Raw genomic sequence first — 14,704 nt, 5'->3', positions numbered from 1 at the left:
GGAGGGGAGGAGGGATGGGGGGGGGAGGGCAGGGGCTACTCAGGGTTCCATGAGACCTGGGTTTAAGTCCTGGATCCATCATTAGCAGCTATGTGAACTTGTGCCTCTTTCCTCAAATATGAACTTGAGATAATGAAATTACCTTCCTTACAATACTGTTCTAAGAACTGAATGAGGAAAGGTTTACAATTCGGTCCTGGTTGTTCCACTGGGGAGGGAACAGAGATTGGGGGCACAGGGCTCCCCTGGCCTGGGGGAGTCTGGCTCACTCAAGTTCTCAGCCACTTGCAGGGCAAGGACCCTGCTTCTCTTGCTCGGGGTCCGAGTGGTCTCAAGCCCAGTGGGCAGGGCCTGTGGTGTGGATGGACTCGTCTGCAGTGAGTGAGGCAGCAGGCAGAGCTGGCAGGCTGTGTGGTCTTTAGTGGGTACCGGGAGACCCCAGAGGGCCTTGTGGGAGGCTGTCCACAGCGTGAGCCAGTTTGCCATCTGGGGTCCTGGAGTTTCCTCCTGCCCTTTGAGTTAAAAAAGAGTCAGTCCTGGGCTGAGACTTAATTGTTCTAGTGCTGAGTGACCTTGTGTCAGGGGAAATTGGATGGCGCAAAATGTTTTCTAATTAGCAGGACTCACTGACCTTTCCCTCACTGTCAGCAGCTTCTCACAGGGAGGCGCGGAACAAGGGGGCCTGGAGCCCCGCATCTCTCTAATGGAGCCTATGTCCAACAAGGAGGTGGATGGCTGGATTCGGGGCCCTGGGAGGACTTCATGTGGGAAGCAGACCTCAGGAGGGGCCTTCAGTGATGGTGTGGCCCAGGATTCTCACCTCCTTAGTCTCCGGTCCTGTCCATCTCCGCAGCATCCTAGGCAACCCAGTGTATTTCTCTCTTGTTTATCGTTCTGAGACCTGAGTCACAGGCCTGTCCAGCACTCAAGACTTTTTCTTTTCTCTGTTTTTTGAGACAGATTATCACTCTGTCCCCCAGGCTGGAGTGCAGTGGCCCGATATTGGGTGCAAGTGATTCTCCTGCCTCAGCCTCCCGAGTAGCTGGGACTACAGGTGCACGCCACCACATCCAGCTAATTTTTGTATTTTTAGTAGAGATGGAGTTTCACTATGTTGGCCAGGCTGGTCACGAACTCCTGACCTCCCGCCCGCCTAGGCCTCCCAAAGTGCTGGGATTACAGGCATGAGCCACCACGCCTGGCCAAGAATTTTTCTTTTAAACCTGGAGTACGGAGATGCTTTCTAGTCAGACAGAATCAGCCACCACAGCCCACTCCCTCAGCCAGTATTACTTTGACTCACTAAGTTAGTGAGGAACCAGGCCCCAGATTAAGAAGCAGAACTTGCTGAGCGCGGTGGCTCAAGCCTGTAATCCCAGCACTTTGGGAGGCCAAGACGGGCGGATCACGAGGTCAGGAGATCGAGACCATCCTGGCTAACACGGTGAAACCCCGTCTCTACTAAAAAATACAAAAAACTAGCCGGGCGTGGTGACGGGCGCCTGTAGTCTCAGCTACTCGGGAGGCTGAGGCAGGAGAATGGTGTGAACCCGGGAGGCGGAGCCTGGGTGACAGAGCGAGACTCTGTCTCAAAAAAAAAAAAAAAAAAAAAAGAAGCAGAACTCACACTGTCACCTATTGTGCGCCTGGCTGGCTCATGCATACCTTGTCTGTCTAATGTGAACCAAAACCCTGTGGCGCACCCTGCTGGTTACCCCCAGTGGTTACCCCCGCACAGAGGAGGAAAGGGAGTCATGGGAGGGAGGACTTTCCTGGGAGGTCTCTGGGCTGGCAAGTTGGGTGACACAGGTCCGGTTGGCTGCAACCCTGGGCTCTGCTGTTGTAATCATGAATGTGTGTGTGTACAGTTGTTTACAATGTCAGTGTGGGTGTGCTTGTTTGTTAGAGACACATGCCACTGATCCCATGGTGAGGAAAATCCCAAGCCCTCCCCATGATTTTTGCCAGTGTCTGGGGACTCCTGCTCCTGGCAGCCCATGTGTCCCCAACTCCTGTGTCCTTTAGGGACCTCTGTTGAGCCCTGCCTCTATTCTGGCAGAATTAGAGAAAATTTGTTAAAAAAAATTAAATTCATTTTTAAAAGTAATAAAAAAATCTCACAGCACGAGTTTTGATGAGATTTGGGGCAAGGTGGGCCACAAGCTTGGGTTGTATGGCCACCTCCCCCTCTTCTTCCCCTGTTGTCTCTGCAGCTCAGAAACCCCAATTTCCTGGCCTGTGTTATGCGGAGGAACTGAGCTCACCCCACACAGCTTCATCTCCAAACCTAGCAAGGATCCTGCCCAGATCTGGAGCTCCACCTTTTAATAGAACTTACTTTCTCTCCTTAGATAGCAGTGGGGGTGGAACGATTCTTTTTCCTGATGCAGATATGTAAAACTGGGACATTGCTACACATAATATTTTAAACCTGTCTTCCCTCTTACCAACGAACACGTCACTAGCACCATCTAGGCCAATACATTTCTCAACATCAATTTCAGTGGCTGTATTACATTTTATCCTACGGATGTGCTCTCGTTTATAATCTAAACCCCTTTTATTGAACACATCAGTTACTCTGAAATTTTCAGTGTTATGATGGATGTTGCAGTAATTATTCTTATGTATGCACAGAACCCCCAAAGGACATGACTACTGAAGGGTGTGCTGGCAGGATCACCGGTGAGGATCTAGCAAATTGTCCCAGCTTCATTGACTGAGCTTTCACCCTCTCTGCACTATTTTGAACTGCCATTTTGATCATATAATAATGATTTAGTAGAGCTCTTTTTTGGTTCAACCTACCTGTTCTTGTATCAGAACTAAAATGTTTAATTTTACAAATTTGAACAGTGGCACAATATAGAGTTCACTATTCCTCAATATTTTCAAGGCTGCTTCTTACCTGTTCATTCTTTTGGTTAACTTGGGAATCATTTTATCAAGTCTCTCTCTACTTCCCAATTTCCTTTCAGTTTTGGCTTGAAATGATATTCAATGTATACATTAACTTGAGTTACATTTTGCTGCATAATACTGAGTTACATTTTGAGTATTATGTATTACTCATAATACATATTGAGTTACATTTTGCTGCATAATACATTATCCCCAAGTTTAACACCTTAAAGCAGCACATATATATCTCATACCCTTCTGAGGGTCAGGAATCTAGGAGCAGCTTAGCTGGGTGACTGTGGCTCTGGGTCTCTCACGAGGCTACAGTGAAGCTGCTGGCCAGGGCTGGAGGATCCCTTCCAACCTCACTCCATGACTGTTGGTGGGAGGCCTCAGTTCTCCACCTGGCTCTCACAATATAATTTCCCCCAGAGTGAGTTATCAGACAGAGTGTGCGACCAGTCATCTATCTGTTAGGACATGTCACTTCTGGCATATTCGACTGGCCACTCAGCCCAACCCTAATACATGCGAGAGTGACTATGCAAGCGTATGAGTTCCAGGAGGAGAGCATCATTGGAACCATATTGGAGACTGGCTAATACACAGATTAATGGCACATCTGACAATACGGGGTCTTTCTGAGTGTCAGTGTGGTGTGTTCCTGTATGAACTTAATTCTATTAAACTTAATTAAATTCTAGGTATGCTCTCAGCGAAGATTTTTACTTTTGTTCATTACAGGTCCCCACACTGTTAAATTCATTCCAAATTAAAGGATCTTTTCTTTTTTTCACATCGCATTTTCTAAGTCATTGTTGCACTCATATAGGAGATGCTGTTGATTTTGACACCCATAATTTTTCAGTGGAGACAAGGCAGACACTACTCCAGACTCTCACCTGCTATCACCGATCCTTACGTGTGGCTGTGCCAGGCTCAGCCGCGCTGAGATGATGGAGCTGTCTGGCCATCATTGGGCATATGGACTTCAGATTTGAAAGGATTTTATGTAGAAGCAGAGTGCCTGATATGACTCTCTGGGACCCCCATTTCTGCCCTCCTTGGCTCCCACTGGCAAGGCTGACTCAGTTCCTATCACCTTCTCCTGGACTTTGGCCAGAGTCCACTGGCTGTTCCCCCTGCCTCCTCCCCTCTCCACACCAGTGCCCTCTCCACACCAGTGCCCTCTCCACACCAGTGCCCTCTCCACACCAGTGCCCTCTCCACACCAGTGCCAGAGCTGCTTCCAAGAGATGCCTCAAAGCCCGCTTCCAGCTCAGGAACCCCAGGGGACATGGATGACTTCTCCATTGCCACTTCCTAGCCTTCCTGGCATAGGCAGGTCTGGTTTGCCAGCAGGTCCCTCTCTGGGGTGGGTCCCTGCTCCATAGATGCTGAGCCTCCAGAAGTCCATTCTTTTATACCACATTTGAAAACCTTTGAAATGCATTATAGTTCAGTCATACGAATTACGTGAGTATATCCTACTCATTGTATAAAACAACACAGAATTGTCTAAAGTGTCATCTTTCTCCCCATTCCAAGAAGGAGCTAAGAAGCAATGCTAAACAATTAGGAATGTGATCTTCCGTATTCTTCCCTTTGTCTCCACAAAAGCAATCAGACATACAGAATTTTAAAAATTACCCTGTGCACAGTATTCTGCATGGCGTCTTTTCATTTTATCAACGGTGGTCACTTCCCTCGCCAAAACAGACAGTCGACTTCATTGTGACAGGAGTAGAGCTCCATGCTGGGCAACCCACCCCCACAGAGGGACACTCAGGTGGTTTCCAGTCACTTGCACAACATTGTTGCGTGCGTGGGCCTCCAGGGCCCGGAAGAAACTGCGTTCGCGTGCAACATTAAACACGCCACATGGGCTGATGAAAAATGAAAGCAAAATAAGAACAGTTGAAAGCCGGCAGAAAACCTGTGTGACTACTCCGTGGCTCCCCTGGCTGGTTTCCAGCCGCGGACTCTTGCTCTTCGGCGCGACCCCTGCTCCTGGGGTCCTCTGGGGTCCTCTGGGGTCCTCCCGCACCCAGGCCCCACACACTCGGGTTGCGAAGCCGAGTGCCTCCCCGTGCGGCCGCCAGGGGGCGCCCCAGGCCGGGCCGAGCGCCGCCCCCGCCCAGGAGAATTGACAGGCGCGCGGGCGCCGAAGCTGGTCTTTCCAGAAACCGCACCCCGCCCACTCCCGGGCTGCCATCCGCGGCCCGGTCACGCTCACGTCTCGGCGATTCGGTGTCTCTTGGCCTCCTGCCCCACTGACCTGGGAGTGTCAGGAATCACCCCGCCCCCAGCGAGGTCCCCTCTGTTGCACAAAATGGGCGCTAGCTGGGTTCATTCTAGTCCCGCCGCCTCACCCTCCCCAGGGTCCTCCAGGGTGGCACCATCACCATTCTCGCCCGCCTGCAGCCGGCCCCTTCCTGCTGCTCCGTACAGCGTTGTCCCTGCCCCGTGCCCTCTTGTGGTGGTAGGCATCTTGCGGCCCGGGAAAGACAGAAAGAAGCTGCCCGCAGGAGCCCAGACCCTGGGAGCCTTCCTCCCCTTGTCTCCTCTCTGGACTTGGGGGTCCCCCACCAGCCACGGCGAGAGCGAGAAAGATAATAGCTGGGCGGAGGCTGGGGAAGACCCGCGGTCTCAGAAACTGAAGGGAGCCAGGACTCCCGGTGGGGGAGTCGGTGCAAGCCCTGAGGTGGGAGAGGAGAGAGGATGGGAGTTCAGGACCACAGCTCTGCAGGGGACAGGCGAGTCCTGTGGCGGCTCTAGGAAGGTCTGGGTCACACTGGGACCAGCCAGCTGGACCTGGGTGGAGAGCGGTGGGGCGCCTGACTCTACTCCTGTGACCTGGACATTGCCCAGCTGAGCAGGAGCTTTGACCCTGTGGGCTTACAGCTCATCTGAACCTGCTTAGTCCATCTTCCTGTTGTGTTAACCTTGCAGAGGGGGAAGAGTGCCAACTCTCCACCCCTCTTCCATCACTCCTGGGTACCTGATCCACCTTCCACCCTCATGGGTAAGGAAGGGGACAGGAAGGTCACCAATCCAAGCCACAGTGCCAAATCCTGTTGGTTCGTTTGTTTTCCCCTGGTTGGGGTATGTTTTCAAACCATTAACAGATTCATAGTTGCTGGTGGATGTCAAATTTCAAAATAGGGGAGTCCCAATACGGTGACTTGTCCATTAGGAAGTCATAGGCAAGTCACTTACTTTCTCTGAGTTTCAATATCCTTGTCCCAATAAAAGGGCATCTGTGATTAGCTCTGAGCACATATTTAGGGTGAGCTTTCACCCTAAAGATCTCAGCAACAGCAGCTTCTACTCACCTTCAAACACCAAAGAGAGGGTGGGTTCCCTCCCAGCAGAAGTCCTCCCAGCAGAAGTCCTCCCAGCAGAAGTCAACATCCCGCCCTTCCAGTGTGCTTCTGATCAAGGCACAGAGAAGAGCCAGTTTCATCTTCTTTCTTTTTGGTCAACTCCAGACATCTGCAACAAACAAGAAGATTAACAACAACCATTAAAATTGGCCCCTGGAGAGTTTATCTGTCAGCGCACGCATGGCTGCAGGATCTCATTATAGGCCAAAGGGAAAGGATGTCTGCTTCCTTTCTGTCCTGGAATTCCGTGATAAAATCCCCTCCAGTTGTCTCTACTGATTCCATTTTGTTTTCTTTCTTGGCTATAACACAGATAGGAGGAAAAATCTTTCCTCCCTCAAGGCAGAGTTTTAAACGCATCACCTCAGAATGCCAAATGTTCTGGAAAGGAAGAAAGTTGGCAGCGAAGGAACCCGCAGAGAGAGGGACTGAGAGGGCTGAAGGGCCCAGCAGCTCCTGGCAGGCTCCTCTGGTCTCTGTTTGAAATTGGCTGAAAAGACATGGAATTTAGTAGGCAAATGTACCTCCTTCTCCTCCTCTTATCTGCAGAGGAGAGATCGGTTCCCAGCTGGCCGGGGCAGTGTCATTGATACAGCTGGTGTCATTGTTACCTTCCACTAACAGATCACTTGACACCTACCAGCTCAGGCACGGCTGGGACTGGGCATTTCCTGGCTGAGCTGGAGGCTTGGGCCCTCCCCATTATCCCAGAACCCTAGGTGAGGCCAAGACATGGGCTCTGCTGGGATGCCATCCTTGGTGACCCAGCAGAAGGACTAGATTGCTCCTGGTGGGTGCTCCCCCTTGCAGAGTCCCAGCTGCCCCTTTGGGTCCTGTTGCCTGGCCTCTTTTGCTGTCCTGGGTAGAGGAGATGAGTTTGTCACTGGCTGCAAGCTGAGGCCAACTGACGCTGCTGCACAGAGAAGGGGCACCAAGAGTGGCCTCGGATTGAGGAGCCTGTAGTGCAGAGCAGCCCCTGGGGCCTTCCGCCTGGCCCTGCTTCCCTGGCCGGCTGCCCTTCTGGTGAGTGCATCCCAGGTGGCATCATGCTGCAGCAGATCCTGCACGACATGTACATCGACCCTGAGCTCCTCGCCGAGCTCAGTGATGTGCAGAAGCACATCCTCTTCTACAAGATGCGGGAGGAGCAGCTGAGGCGCTGGAAGGAGCGGGAGACTTGGGAGTCCCTGGCTCAGGACAAGGGTCTCAGGCCTACGAAGACCAAGCGAGGTACGTGGCTGGGAGTCATGGAGGATGGACCACCAGTCCCCCAGGAGGTAGAAAAATTAGCAGGGCCAGGCTGTGCCCTTCTTCAAGATGGGCACTGGGGTGATGAGGCCTGGGGGCTTGAAACCTTGTCCTGTGGGCATCAGGTCCCATGAGCCTGTGCTTTTGTCTTTTGGCCAGGAACTTAGGGCTTCGAGGCTGCTGCAGAGGCTGCCCAGGGGCCCTTATTGGGGTGGGGGAGTTGGGACTTGCTTTGTCTTGTTGTGGAAGGCCCGAGTTCTGGGAAGACACCACTGAGACTTCAGATTGTGCTCCGACGTGGTTGGCAATGGTAGGGTGAACGAGGGCATATTTGTGACCCTTGCCATTGGTTCTGGGCCAGGGTGTGGTATAGACATGCAGTTCCTCTCTCCTTGGCAGGCATGGCAAACCAGTTCTCAGCTAGGGCCCCATCTGTGGACTGTGCCTCTCCCTCCAGGTCCTCCGGCTGGAGGATGCTGTGGGATGTCCCTGGAGTCCCACTTGGGCGTCTGGAGAGAGGGCATCAGGGAACATCCTACACAGTGAATGACCATCCCCAAATGGTCCTGGCAGCTGCAGATGAGAAGCAAGGGCCTAGCCTACATTTCAAGAGTTTTGTATGCAAAGTCTTGTGCCAGTCAATCCTATGGACTGGTACACCTGGGGGTGAAGGAAGTCATTTGGGACCCCTGGGCCAGAAACTGGCAGGCTGCTGAGGCTTGGCTTGGCACAGGACTCAATCCTGCTGGGGATGGTAGTTTCTGTGGATGCTGCATGCACTTTACAGTTTGCAAGGCTTCGCCTTTTGAAGTTTTCAATCCAGGACAAAGTCCTGTTTCAGGGCTCAGCGCACAGCTCCCTTGGTGATCTGGCTCTTCTCAATGCCAGACTCACTGCTGGCCATTCCCCACCAGGTACCACAGGCCATGCTCGCACCATCTGGACATGCTTGCTCTTGTCTCTGGTCTTTCACGTGAGTGGCTCTTAGTGTTGGGAATGTCCTGCCTTCATCCACCTGACAGACTCCATCAGGACTGGCCCCCTGCCCTGGAATGTTCACGGATGCTCTTGCATAGGGCAGTACTTGCTCCTCTGTGGCTGCCTGGCATGTAGGACCCACCCTCCCCTGGCACTTGCCACCCTGTCATTGTCATTCCTCATCTGCTTGCCTGCTCTCCAATAGGCTCAAAGGCACTGGCGTGTGAGGCCTTACTCCACTCTGTCTTCCTCCCCTGGGCCCAGCACAGAGCTGGCACACGGTGTTAAAGACACAGCAGGACCCTGCCGGGGAGGTTGGGTCAGAGCTGTGACTTGGCTGCAGGTGGCTGGTGCCAAGGCTGGGGCCTTCCAGGCTGGGCTGCGCTGGCAGCTGCATCACTAACTGGTGGAATGACAAGCCACCTTGCCAGCCCCACCTGGACTGAGCCCTGGGGACTTGCGTTGCCTGCATGATGACTCTTCTGGGAGGGAGACAGATGCCTAAAATTTTAACTGCAAAAATATTTGTACAGAGATTTGTCACACATTGACATCTGCATTTTCATGTATAAATTATACATTAAACTCATTTGAGTTTCTGGTGCAGAAGATCCTTTTTCTGGTAATTAATTTTCTGATTTATAAAGAATGGAAAAGCAGGGAAGCACGCTGAGGAATGTGTGTATCCCAGGTCAGGATCCCACTCGGATCCCGGCTTTCTGCTTTGGTCCTGCCTTCTAGAACTGTCTGGGCATGCCACTGCGGAGCCTGGGGACTGGCCCCGCCCAGGAGCCTGAAGAGCTTTCAGCTGCAGGGTCCAGGATGTACAAGATCTGCTTCATGTCCTGGGGTTGTGATGAAGGGTGGCAACAGCCTGTGAGCTTTACATTGACTGGGTGCCTACCCAGCCCTTGCTGCTCCCATATCCGTGCAGGGTGGCAGGGCAAGCTCCCTGATTTCATTTCAGTTAAGGAAGGTGAGGCTCAGAGAAGTGATGCGCTACATCCAAGGTCACCCAGCTGCTACATCTCATGACTTGGACCTGGGGTCTGGTGACTGATTTTTTTTCCATTCATTCACTTCCAATCTCGGGACTCCAATTAAACAAATGAGCTGTGTACACATTCACTTGTTCACTCATTCACTAATTCATTCACTTATCCAGCATTACTATGTGCTGACTTCTGTGAATGGGACAGTGCTTGTCCTGGAGACAGTGGGTAGATGGATCATAGGGAACACAGCCGACTCGAGTGCCAAGGGTGAGGCTTGGTGCAAAGCAGCCGTGCCGTGTCCCAGGGCGGGAAGTGTGTGGGGACGGGCTCCACAGAGGAATCTTCTCTTCCTTCCCTTGATGTTGCCAGAGGACTCAGAAGGTTCTCCAGATGCTTGTGAGACCCCAATCCCCAGCTGATGTCCAGGCTCTTGACACTGTCTTGAGAAATAACTCAGGAATGAGTCAGAATGATAGGAAGGGCAAGAAACTGTTAGTGAGAAGCGAAAGTACACATTTGAAAGAGAAGTGCGGGCGTGCTCGTGAGAATGCATGAGAATGCTCATGCTGCTCACGCCCAGCAGAGTCTGGGTTTCTAATTTTACGGGCGTTTCGTTAATTAGGGGATGGAACAATTATTCGGTGTTCTGGAAGAGGAGGAGATTTCAGGGAACCCTTTGGGTTACTGTCTCCTTTCTCCCTTCTTTGGGTTTGCCCAGAAGAGCCATGGACAAGTCACCCTGAGTGGGATTTCAGCCGTTTTTGCTCTCTTCCGTTTGGTTTTCTGCTCTCTTGTTGTTTCTTTGTCTTGTTCTTGTTTTCGCTGTTGTTTGGGTTTTCCATGCTCCTGTGACCACCCAGTGCTATTCTTGTCTCACTCACAGGCACCCTCTTTCCTGGTCCCCTCCCCACACATTTGTTCTGAAGGAAGCACCTGCTGTGGCCCTGCTGAGCTGTTTGCCGGCCCCTTGGGATCCCTGAGCACAACCTGGCTCAGTCCTGGTCAGCCTAGAGTGACACCGGGCCTCCTCTGGGCCATTGTCCCCAGTGCTCTAAAGCCTCCCTTCTCCCCTCTTTTCTGGGAATATTCCTCGCTCCTGGCAAGCCTGGCTTTGCCATCCATTGGGCTCAAGTAACACTCCCCGTGGCCCTACAGACAGGCAGGCAGGACAAGGTGTGCCTTGTGCCCGAGGACCTCACAGCCCCGGAGTTGTGCCTGGTAAGGGCGCCAGTAAACGCTGGTGATGTGAATCATTCTCGTTTACAGAACCTAGGAGGTTTTCTTGATTCTGGGATCCACATTTGGAACCCACAGAAGTAAGCTGGGGTGAAAGCTTAGAGGTGGACTGTGAAAGGTAGGAAGGAGACGAGACGAGGGCATGGCTGGACATGTTACTCCTCTGAGCACATGGCATTTCTTTTCTGTTTTCACTTTATGCTTTGGCAAGAACCCTCTGATGTTCTATACTGTTGTGGATGGTGTGGACCCCTCAGCTTGGTAGGTTTTTTTAAATCTAACATCATGTTTATTGCTCTATCGCATTTCTGACAAAGTTTGTTGTCCAGTATGTTGAGTACATTAAGACTCAGAGAAGGCATGTTATCACATTATGTCCCAGCAAGACTTAAGTCAAACCCCTCTAGCATGGCCACGACCTGTGCAATCTCATCCTCTCCTCATTCTGCGTGGCCACCGCAGGAACGCATACCCTGTGTTAGGAATTATGAACTTCACAATCCTGTGGACTCCTCTCTGCTTACTCAGTCATCCTAGGTTCTTGGGGCCAGAGCTGGATGTGACCTGGGGACACATGACTCAGGACACATGTCCACATTACTGACCAAGGAAGCTTCCCTGTTTGGACCTGTCAGTTCTATCTTTTTTTTTTTTTTTTTAGACAGAGTCTTGCTCTGTTGCCCAGGCTGGAGTGCAGTGGTGTGATCTTGGCTCACTGCTACCTCTGCCTCCCAGGTTCAAGAGATTCTCCTGTCTCAGTCTCCCAAGTAGCTGGGATTACAGGTGCCCACAACCACACCCAGCTAATTTTGCCTTTAGTAGAGACATGATTTCATCATGTTGGCCAGGCTGGTCTTAAATCCTTGACCTCAGGTGATCCACCCTCCTGGGCCTCCCAAAATGCTGGAATTACAGGCACGAGCCACTGTGCCTGGCCCTGTCAGTTTTATCTTGATTGACAGTTTCTGCCACTGTTAAATTGGTTCCTCTGTGGCCGCCTCCTCATCCTTCTGGATGCTTTTGCCTGGGAGCCAGACGTCTTTCCCTCCTACTCTTCCCACTCTCCTGTTTGTGAACCAAGTCTGCACACTCAGGAAGCTGCTTCTTTCCTTTGGGTTTCCTACCAGGCAGCCAGCTTTCTTATGCCTGCTCCCTGGCTTGCCCTCATTCCAGCCAGTGGAGTGCTCTGAGCCCAGTGGGGCTCCAGCCTCCACTGCCTCCATTCTCCACAGCTGAGCTCATGATGTGCTCCCAGATGCAGTCCTGACCTGGGGCCTAAAGGGCTCACCCTCTTTAGCATCCTCGTTATTCCTCAGCATCACGTCACTCCCACTGCCCTCATGGGAGGTGTGTGACACAGTCCTTCTCACTGGGCATCTGGCTTCCCTGTTTCCTGGGCCCATCTGGTAACCACAGCAACCTTGCCTGCTGGGCTTGGGCTCTCCTGGCCTCCATGTGTCCTCGTCCCAGGCATGGAAGTCCCGACCTTGCATGCCAGCCCTGCTTAGACCCCTGCACGGAGCCCTGCACCTGCCTGCCAGCATTCCCATGGTGGCCTTGATCTCAGTGCAGTCCCTGCCTCAAGCTCATCCCTACATTTCCTTCCCACAGCAGCCGCAGACCATTGGACACACGAGTTAGCTCACTTGTCCCCCTGCCTCGGTGGCTTTCATGGCACTCATGAAAGGCACAGGTCTTTGCTGGCACCTGCCCACCTCTTCAAGCTAATTTCCACCATGTGCATCCCATTTTAGACAGAGTCTTGCTCTGTTGCCCAGGCTGGAGTGCAGTGGTGTGATCTTGGCTCACTGCTACCTCTGCCTCCCAGGTTCAAGAGATTCTCCTGTCTCAGTCTCCCAAGTAGCTGGGATTACAGGTGCCCACAACCACACCCAGCTAATTTTTGCCTTTAGTAGAGACATGATTTCATCATGTTGGCCAGGCTGGTCTTAAATCCTTGACCTCAGGTGATCCACCCTCCTGGGCCTCCCAAAATGCTGGAATTACAGGCACGAGCCACTGTGCCTGGCCCTGTCAGTTTTATCTTGATTGACAGTTTCTGCCACTGTTAAATTGGTTCCTCTGTGGCCGCCTCCTCATCCTTCTGGATGCTTTTGCCTGGGAGCCAGACGTCTTTCCCTCCTACTCTTCCCACTCTCCTGTTTGTGAACCAAGTCTGCACACTCAGGAAGCTGCTTCTTTCCTTTGGGTTTCCTACCAGGCAGCCAGCTTTCTTATGCCTGCTCCCTGGCTTGCCCTCATTCCAGCCAGTGGAGTGCTCTGAGCCCAGTGGGGCTCCAGCCTCCACTGCCTCCATTCTCCACAGCTGAGCTCATGATGTGCTCCCAGATGCAGTCCTGACCTGGGGCCTAAAGGGCTCACCCTCTTTAGCATCCTCGTTATTCCTCAGCATCACGTCACTCCCACTGCCCTCATGGGAGGTGTGTGACACAGTCCTTCTCACTGGGCATCTGGCTTCCCTGTTTCCTGGGCCCATCTGGTAACCACAGCAACCTTGCCTGCTGGGCTTGGGCTCTCCTGGCCTCCATGTGTCCTCGTCCCAGGCATGGAAGTCCCGACCTTGCATGCCAGCCCTGCTTAGACCCCTGCACGGAGCCCTGCACCTGCCTGCCAGCATTCCCATGGTGGCCTTGATCTCAGTGCAGTCCCTGCCTCAAGCTCATCCCTACATTTCCTTCCCACAGCAGCCGCAGACCATTGGACACACGAGTTAGCTCACTTGTCCCCTGCCTCGGTGGCTTTCATGGCACTCATGAAAGGCACAGGTCTTTGCTGGCACCTGCCCACCTCTTCAAGCTAATTTCCACCATGTGCATCCCACTGCGTGGAATGCTGTTTCCCCAGATCCTCATGAGGCTCTTCTGGATCATTATTCATCTCTCGGTTGAATGCAGAGTTCTTCACTGGCCACCCACTCTCAATGAGCCGCATCCCAATCTCTCTCTTTGAACACCTGCCTACTTTTCTTCCTAGCACTTAGCATGTCTGCAAGTGTCTTTAAAAAATTATGGTAAAATACACATAACATGAAATTTACCATTTTAGCCATTTAAAGTGTGTAATCCAGTGACATTTAGTACATTCAGAATGTTGTCCAACTATCACCACTGTCTAGTTCCAGAACATTTTTCTCACTTCAAAAAAAACCCCATAGCCATGAATGGTCGTTTCCTATCCCCTCCTCTGCTCAGGCCCTGGCCACCACTGATCTGCTTTCTGTCTCTAAGAATTTATCTCTTCCTCCTCTTCCTTCTCCTTCTCTTTCTTCCTCTTGTTCCTCTCCTTCTTCTCCTTCTTTTGCTCCTCCTCCTCCTCTCCTCTTTCTCTTACTTTCTCCCCTCTTTCTTCTCCTTTCTCTCCTCCTCTCCCTTTTTTTCTTCTCATTTTTCTCCTCCCTCTCTTCTCCCTTTTCTTCTTCTTCTTCCTCTCCTCCTTTCTTTTCTCCTCCACTTCTCCCTTTCTTCTTCTTCCTCCTCTTGCTCCACGTATCTGTTTGCTTGTTTACGGTCCGTCTCCTCCATTAGCCTGAAAGTGCCATGAGACCATGGATATTGCTTGCATTGTTCAGTTTCTATCCCAGCATCGAGAACAAGGCCTGGGGCAGAGTTGGAGTGTGCGTGGGTGAGTAGCGGCTAAGGTGCTTACATGTGTGCTGTGACAGGGGTTTGACTGGGGACACAGATGCTAAAGGATTGCTTTTTTGAGTGAAAGGCTGTGTGCTGCGCATTGTGACCCCTCAACCCCACTACACATCAAAAATCCTCTCTAAAAGTAGAGAAATCAGAATATATGTGTGCTTTGGGATTTGTTGTAGAGGCTGATATATAATAATATATGTATAAGTAATGACAAATCTGCCACCTTTTCACTTTTACTTATCACTCATTCCATTTTCTTTTCTTTTTTCTTTTCTTTTTTTAAAAGAAATTTTAAAAGAAA

At 51.7% G+C, this 14,704-nt stretch overlaps 1 protein-coding gene across 2 annotated transcripts in view; it reads left to right on the top strand.

Annotated features, from left to right (window-relative positions):
• Positions 1-6,783: 6,783 nt before the first annotated feature.
• Positions 6,784-14,704, top strand: part of SH2D4B (SH2 domain containing 4B) — a 115,980-nt gene continuing 108,059 nt past the window's right edge. For both annotated transcript variants that reach the window (XM_017856242.1, XM_017856240.1), the window contains exon 1: positions 6,784-7,517. In XM_017856242.1, coding sequence (XP_017711731.1) covers positions 7,334-7,517 — 184 coding nt within the window. In that variant the 5' untranslated portion in view covers positions 6,784-7,333. The remainder of the gene's footprint in view (positions 7,518-14,704) is intronic.

This window comes from Rhinopithecus bieti, unplaced genomic scaffold (assembly GCF_001698545.2).
Source record: "Rhinopithecus bieti isolate Rb0 unplaced genomic scaffold, ASM169854v2 scaffold_43555, whole genome shotgun sequence".
Taxonomy (NCBI): Eukaryota; Metazoa; Chordata; class Mammalia; order Primates; family Cercopithecidae; genus Rhinopithecus; species Rhinopithecus bieti.
The sequence above is the reverse complement of the archived record's forward strand: the minus strand, read 5'-3'. Positions and strand labels throughout refer to the sequence as shown.